This window comes from Mizuhopecten yessoensis, unplaced genomic scaffold (genome assembly GCF_002113885.1).
Source record: "Mizuhopecten yessoensis strain PY_sf001 unplaced genomic scaffold, ASM211388v2 scaffold7597, whole genome shotgun sequence".
Classification (NCBI taxonomy): domain Eukaryota; kingdom Metazoa; phylum Mollusca; class Bivalvia; order Pectinida; family Pectinidae; genus Mizuhopecten; species Mizuhopecten yessoensis.
The window spans coordinates 345,971-354,587 of record NW_018407127.1 but is presented as its reverse complement, the minus strand read 5'-3'; the positions used below and the strand labels follow the sequence as shown (position 1 = coordinate 354,587).

The 8,617-nt window shown below is 34.0% G+C and overlaps 1 protein-coding gene across 3 annotated transcripts in view; it reads left to right on the top strand.

Annotated features, from left to right (window-relative positions):
* The window catches only part of LOC110453993 (sodium/potassium/calcium exchanger 2-like), a 52,796-nt gene extending 47,277 nt beyond the window's left edge, over positions 1 to 5,519 (top strand). For all 3 annotated transcript variants that reach the window (XM_021503267.1, XM_021503264.1, XM_021503266.1), the window contains 4 exons: positions 883 to 1,014; positions 1,455 to 1,574; positions 4,568 to 4,704; positions 4,857 to 5,519. In XM_021503267.1, coding sequence (XP_021358942.1) covers positions 883 to 1,014; positions 1,455 to 1,574; positions 4,568 to 4,704; positions 4,857 to 5,106 — 639 coding nt within the window. In that variant the 3' untranslated portion in view covers positions 5,107 to 5,519. The remainder of the gene's footprint in view (positions 1 to 882; positions 1,015 to 1,454; positions 1,575 to 4,567; positions 4,705 to 4,856) is intronic.
* The last annotated feature ends 3,098 nt before the right edge of the window (positions 5,520 to 8,617 follow it).

Here is an 8,617-nt window from a genome sequence, read left to right as displayed (position 1 = left end):
GGTGGCAGTATTAACTGGGACAATTTTATATAGAAAGCCAATCTATTCTCTAAAACACAAGTTAGAGTATGCGACACCCAGATTAGCGGTGGCAGTATTAACTGGGACAACTTTATATAGAAAGCCAATCTATTCTCTAAAACACAAGTTAGAGTATGAGACACCCAGATTAGTAGTGGCAGTATTAACTGGGACAACTTTATATAGAAAGCCAATCTATTCTCTAAAACACAATTTAGAGTATGAGACACCCAGATTAGTGGTGGCAGTATTAACTGGGACATGATATGTATAATGATCAGGGATCAGTTGATAGTTATACTACTGGTATGTCAGGACTAGTCTAGTGAACCGTGTCGTTCTACAGTGGAATACAATAGCAGCTCTTTTGTTTGGACCTAACATGCAAGTTGTCTGAGTTATTCCCTGATTAAGTACAAACTGGTTTACTTATTTATGAGACACAATAGTATAGCAATAATAGAACTTAGTATGTGAAACAGAGGTATACACCCCTGAAGGGAAATACTGTACACTTTAATAGGAAACTGCTGTACTTATACAGGTACTGTAGATTTAGAATGATATATCAAACATGGCGTTCATTGACAGACATGAAGTCATGTTAGATGTACTTCTGAAGGAAAATGGAAAATTGTAATCTACTACTGAAAATATCAAACTATACATCATTACTTCGTCCATGTAAAATATGAATTAATAATTATGTACATACAGATAATTACAAATGTACAATTTAATAGAAATATGAATTGACTTCAATACTTCAGGAATGAATAGACTTTTTTTGATTGTATAAAGAAGGACATGATAAATGTATTAAGTAACAGTACTGTAGCTAGCCATGGTCGTACATTACAGAATGGGTTGGTAGAGGATGAGGAGCCCCTGGACCTGAGCTGGCCAGATAATTGGAAGAAACGGATCAACTATGTCATCGTTGCTCCAATCATTTATGTTCTTTGGATCACACTGCCTGACGTGCGACGAGAGGTAACAGTGTAGCTCGAGTCAAATTGTGAAGTTCCGTAGGAACTAAGTTCTACTGATCTAATGGAGATCGGGTTATATTGACCTCTTGATTAAGAACCAATGATGACATTCGTTATACAGTCTATCTTAATCAAAGGTTTCATGCAAAAATTCTGACAACATGCCTTTTGCCCATTACTATTACATCACATCATATGATAAAACATTTAATGGAGCATAAAGTTGTCTTAAATCAAAATATCATGGAGGTTAACTAATTGTATTTGAACAATTTAACTTAAACCTTTTTTATGGTTTTACATTCTAATATAATTTCGTTGATGCATACTTTCATGTTGGTCGGTTTTAACTGAAGTTCATTGATTCTTAATTCTTTATAGATTCACTGTACTGTGAACAATCTCCTGTTTCACTATATATAGTGCTTGTTGCTATTGCAGGAGAAGAAGAAGTGGTTTATGGTCACATTCTTTGGCAGTATATTTTGGATTGGAGGTTTCTCCTATCTGATGGTGTGGTGGGCCAACACAACAGGGGAAACTATTGGATTAACTCCTGCGGTAGGTCCTCTATCTTCTGTGCCTCTTGGCGTTGGTCTGAAGTTTATGCTTCGAGAGAATAATCAAAATGTTTCTGGACAATGTACTACAGCTAGGGTTATGTAACGTAACATGCTTATACACCTGTAATGTTTATGGACAATGTACTACAGCTAGGGTTATGTAACGTAACATGCTTATACACCTGTAATGTTTATGGACAATGTACTACAGCTAGGGTTATGTAACGTAACATGCTTATACACCTGTAATGTTTATGGACAATGTACTACAGCTAGGGTTATGTAACGTAACATGCTTATACACCTGTAATGTTTATGGACAATGTACTACAGCTAGGGTTATGTAACGTAACATGCTTATACACCTGTAATGTTTATGGACAATGTACTACAGCTAGGGTTATGTAACTTAACATGCTTATACATCTGTTATGTTTATGGACAATGTACTACAGCTAGGGTTATGTAACGTAACATGCTTATACACCTGTAATGTTTATGGACAATGGACTACAGCTAGGGTTATGTAACTTAACATGCTTATACATCTGTTATGTTTATGGACAATGTACTCCAGCTAGGGTTATGTAACGTAAAATGCTTATACACCTGTAATGTTAATGGACAATGCACTACAGCTAGGGTTATGTAACGTGACATGCTTATACACCTGTAATGTTTATGGACAATGTAATACAGCTAGGGTTATGTAACGTAACATGCTTATACACCTGCAATGTTTATGGACAATGTACTACAGCTAGGGTTATGTGACGTAAAATGCTTATACACCTGTAATGTTTATGGACAATGTACTACAGCTATGGTTATGTAACGTAACATGCTTATACACCTGTAATGTTTATGGAAAATGTACTACAGCTAGGGTTATGTAACGTAACATGCTTATACACCTGTGATGTTTATGGACAATGTACTACAGCTAGGGTTATGTAACGTGACATGCTTATACACCTGTATGAATAGCTGGATTTAAACCATATTTGTCTTGAATACTCTTGCGGAAAGGGGACTCATTTTTTAAAACGGAGAATGTGGCCCCTGGGGGCAGAAGGTCCGGGTCCAATAGGTGAAATAGAGGTAATGAAATCAATAAAATCCTTTATCTTGCATATGGATGGAGGCTTTTTTATCCCCACCCTATAACCAAATATACAATTGCTAGGCATGAAAGGAAGAAGACATTCATGCTTCCAAGATTGGCTTGGATGTTGAGAACTACCTGTGGGGACTAACTCTCCGGTTCATAACCTTGGTGTCTTACCCACTCAAAAGGATTTTTCCTTCCTGCAGCTTGATTTCTTACACTCCTTTAATAAACTGTTTTGTTATTCAGCAGGTTTTAAATTAAAAATAGAACACCAGGAGAGCTATTAAGGTCCAATTTTTGTCAAACTAAACACTTTCACATTTTTTGAGCGTGTAGCATTGTTCAAAACTCTTATAATAATAAAATAATGAAAAGAAACATTGCTAATCAACCCTACAAATATTTTATTTATCATAAAATATCTACAACATGTTACAAAAAGCGTTTTTTATTGAAACTATATGGATAAAAGTTACTAAATACAAGCCAAAATCAAACAGGACACATAGTTTCATACAAAAAGAGTGAAAAATTGAACCAAATACACAAAGTCTTTATAATTAATTTACTTTACATTTTACAATTATTTTGATCCTGATGAGAGTTGTCTACCTTGAAAAAAATCGGAACTTTTTGCAGAGGGATAGAATTTATACAATGACACTTATTTTATTTAATATACCAAAAAAGACGGAAATAAATTAAATTACTATATTTTATAGGGATCTTGATATTTTACAAACCACTATTTTCACAGAGTTATTGTAATTGCATTTGTGAACCGATTTATCTGACAGAGCGTACCTCGCTCGACAACAAAAGTCGTAACAACCAAGAGCTTGTTTTGTGAACTACTGTTAGCACGTGATACGTACAGGTGAGGTCGGTAAACAAAACGCATCAGGTTGCATTCCATGCGCCTCATATACGACCTTCTTGAAGTCGTCTGATCGTATGTCAGTGTTTTCCCCTGAGTTAATTAATGTCTTTGTATCATAAGCTTTATTTCTGAAGTACGTGTGATTACACATTTCCAAGTTAAGTCTCGATATCACGTCACGCACGTGTACTATTGTTTACCCGGTGTTACTATAATTTACACTACGGTAATGGAATGCCCAATACGCAATACGGAAATGACAACACGAAAATACGACAAGAAAAACATGTGTATTACGTAGGGTGGAAAGTCCTTAAGGCCTTCACATGTAGTCAAATACTGGGGTGTACAGTTACCCTAGCCACACACTTGGGGCAGTAGATTTTTTGTCAATACGACTGAAATTTTCAATATTTACTATAGAAATATATAGGTGGTCTGGTAGAATTTGACGGACATTGAAGGTCACAACTCGCATGTATCATGTTTTAACATCAAATGAATCAAGACACCGACACAAATGTTGTTTTATTGGCCTATAGCTGGCGGGGACAAAGGGCTGTCAAGTTTGTTAAAAAAATGCCTGACTTAATTACATTAAAGACCATCAGAGTCAAATGAGTTACAGTACTAGTAGATGATTACCGGCCAGGTGGGCAATGCTGGCCACATGGGCCTCTTTGTCAGATATATTTTTCAAAATTATAATTCATGTACAATTTAATGAAAATTACAAAACGTGTGTACAATTTCCAGGGGGTGTACATAAATGTAATTGCCCTAACAGTTAGTACATACTCCTTTGCTTCTTTGAATTTTTGAAGCTACATATTGAAACCTGAATTAGAGTTAGAAATATTGATAGGCTTATAATGTTTTGTTTGCAGTACTCATTATTTAATTGAATTGAAACCAGTTTAAGGAGTTGGAAAGAGATTATAATTTTTAAGTTGCTTTGAGAGAATAAAACTTGTAAATTTGTGACCTAATCTGTACACAGGTGATGGGTCTGACCATTCTAGCTGCTGGCACAAGTATTCCGGACCTCATAACCAGTGTGATTGTGGCAAAGAAAGGCTTTGGGGACATGGCTGTATCCAGTTCTGTAGGCAGTAACATCTTTGACATCACCGTGGGGTAATTATAGTCCTGTATCTCTGTTACTTGCGTATTTCAAAATAGTTTTATCCTTACATGTTAATATATTTGTCCTGACATTTTATTGATAATATACCCTATACTGAAGTTTCATTGATGTTTACTCTAAAAACTGTTCCTATTACCTGCAGGTTGCCAATACCATGGTTGCTGTATGAGGCAGTGTATGTTGGAAAACCCATCGATGTTGACAGTAATGGACTGGCATGCTCAATATGTCTGCTGTTTTTAATGTTGATGGCAGTGATTATCTCAATAGCAGTATCGAAATGGCGGATGAGTCGAACGCTTGGTATCAGCATGTTGGTGCTTTACGTGATTTTCCTGGTCCTCAGCGTGTTACTAGAAATAAATGTTGTGCCATGTCCTATCGAAGTTTAAATGATTTAATACACCTTTGTAAATATACACTGTACATACATCTTTACCAAGATGGATTTCGTGATATTGGAACAAAATCTGTAATTTAACAAGAATTCCTTATTGCTAATGAAAACTGTGATGTTTGTATATTTCTTCAAATTTGCATTTATATTAATTTATGTAGTTTAGTAAATCAATAATTTTTATTTGGTTTTATTTTCAACTTTTTAACATTATAATATTGTATATTTGTCAGGTACGTGCTATTCTGAACACTGTTAAAAATGTGGTCTTGAGACTTTGGTGGTAAGCAAACGAAATGGCTGGACTAACATAATATTATATTGATTTGTTTTGGTAGTGCCTAAAAATTGCCATGGGTTTTGTTTATGGCTCCCAAAGTAAAATCTGTTTCCAGTTAACTGAACCATTGCAAAAAGGATCTGTTTGTGGCATTTGTCAGAGTTGTATAAAAAGAAGCAGTGCCTCCTTTATCATTTTATGTCAATAGTGAAGACAAAAGTCTGAGAAAATCTCTGCATAAATTTAGATGTTCTCGTGTTATTTAATAGAAAATACTGATATAATACATAGAAAAGATGGACTATCACCGAGAAACAATACGTTGTCAATAAGTGTGCCTGATCCACTGTTCAATATTTTGGTAATAAACATGTATAAAATAAAACTGATGATCTTGTCTGGAATGCAAAAATTAATTTCTTAAAATATAATTACATCAGTGAGAATGGAAAGTGTTTTTATCTTGTGTGAATATTGTGGCCAAGATTAGATTTACACTCATCAAAATTGTTAAAAATGGTTGAATTAATTATAAACTACAGTAACATTCCAAAGTATAAAGTTTTAACCTAATTTGCTTGTTATCTTTCCCAGTTTTACATTTGACTTGTTCTGACCAGTACAACCAATGGTGTTGATGCCTTGTTAGGACCAATGTTGTTTATACTTCGTTTTAACCTACTTTACCAGGGTTAGGGTTTGATCCAACGTTACCAAGGTTGTTTATGTTTGTTTGATCCAACGTTACTAAGGTTGTTTATGTTTGTTTGGACCAATGTTGTTTGTGTTTGGACCAATGTTACCAAGGTTGTTTGTTTGTTTGGACCAACGGTACTGAACTGAAGTTGTACATGCTTTATTTGGCTCAACTTGACCACGGTTATTGAGGATTTTTTTAGAACTAATTACCATGTACTTTCCCCTGCCAAATGTGCTGTGATGTTTTTACATGAGATATTGTGTTGTTTATAAGTGAGCTGTGTTGTTGCACTTGTTGTCTTGTCACCCTCCAATGTATTGTTGTTCAGGATAAGGCCTTTACTTGATGATAGATGTAGACTTATGCAAGTCTGTGATAAAACCAGGAGGAAGAGACAACTGATTTAGTCATGTCTGTCTCCAGAGTTTGACAGCTACAGGACGGTAATACATGTACTAATTTCTGAAGATTATACCAATATGTCTTAACATGTTTTACAGATAACTTACACAAAACCAAAATTGATGTACCCAGAATGTTACTGTCATTCCAAAACTTGATGTCTCAGTTACTTTACTGTTTATGTATGTGTGCAATTTTACCAATGATACCTGATCATTTAAAAATGTGGCATAAACTGTGGTTTACCAATTAGAATTTGTATTGATCAGTACCTCTACTGGTACAGTAGGGACACTAGTCAGTGGTAATCCTACACAGATGTATGACGTGATAGTTTTCAGCAGTCTCCATTAATATGTTATATTGGTTTACCAGACACGCGAGACCAGCATGTTTCATGTAAATATACATGAATGCATATCCATGTTCAGATTCATTGATACTTGTATCGGTCTTTAATAATGAATTTGTAAGCAATAACAATAGCATTGTTTGTGTCTGTGTTCCGATTTTTGATACAGATGTAGCTGTTGTGTTGTCTCACCTGTAAGGATTGTCAATAATACTATAATCGATAACTGTTGGTTTATAATGCGATTCATGTAGAACGGAATGTCCACTAATTGTAGAAACCCTGAAATACAGGTGATGAACTAGTCATTTTAGGATAATGTTTCTTGAAAAAATGATAATGGGTTTTTCAGGTTTTTTTATAATACTGTTTGCCACAAGAAAGACCATGACAGTTTAGAGACAGAATATTGAGTTTTGTTGGCATTAGTTTCTGATACTTTATATGATTTTTAATAGTTGGCGATTAATTTGTACTGCGAGGAATACTGTGCTCATTGTTAACTAAGTTTTTCCTTAGGGTTGATTATAATTATAATAATTAAAACGTGTGATTTACAGACTTTATTGTCCACAAGTATGATAGCCTCCAAATAGGCTTGTTCTGTTTTATACATTTGTTATTGTTTTACAATATTTTAAATCAAAGTTCTGCAACAATTTAAACATATCTAATGTTAGCTCTGTGACGAGGGTAATTTTAAACAATTGACGAGGGTAATTTTATACAACCTTACGAGGGTAATTTTAAACAATGTGCATGTGACGAGGGTAATTTTAAAATCATAAACAACAGGATAACATGGGTGAAAAACAAATGTTGTGGTCTAAATTATTTAATCTTTGGACATGGATTCAATGTCAAAATGCATTATCAAAATTGATTTGTAATAGCTTTAAACAGAAATATAATAAAAAGTAAGGACCAATATTTTGATATACCCAATGTAATTAGTTCAGAAACCCAGTCTGAGGTATTCTTGTTAGATTAAAATTAAGTTTATATTTAGTTTGCATTGAAAAGTGAATTCCATTGATGACAGGAACATTTGTTGTGTGTAAATTTAAGAATTTATGAACATTTATGCACCAGTGTAATGTAAGTTTGTCAACATAGATACATGTATTACAACTTTATCTAGTTCCTTCACTACAGTACACTTGCAATGTTGGTGGATCATTGTCATAATCCTGTCAAGTTGATATTACTGTATACTTGTCTTGTTCAAGGTAAAAAACACAAAAAAACATAGGTATATGTTGGAAATATTTGCATTGATTTCATCTCTTATTTACCAGTAACTTGTAGCCCTAGTGATGGATCTAGTTTTAGTTTTGATTGGACATAGTTTAGGTTATTTAGACAAGGTATAAAGGTATGTTGTTAAAAAGTTATCCTTAATGCTAAGGAGCAGTTCTGTAAGTAGATTTTCAAACTGGTGCCGTGTTCCCAAATACAAGTTACTTGGTTTTGTATTGATCGTTTCTTACATATTTTTTTATTTTTTTATACAAAATCTGTTTTGAATGGTTTTGATTCTATATCGAGAATATCCCAGAAAGTTTATTTATCTGAACTTTTAAACTGATAACATGACAAAGACATTGCCATGAGAAAAGTCAACATTTTAGGATGAAAATACAAACTAATTTTGACAATGACATGCAATTACCTACTACAACAAAGCTTGTCAGGTAACAACATTTAGAGCAATTGTATATATTTCTAAGTTTCCTGGTTTTTGTTTGTTTAATATGACAATACATTTTATT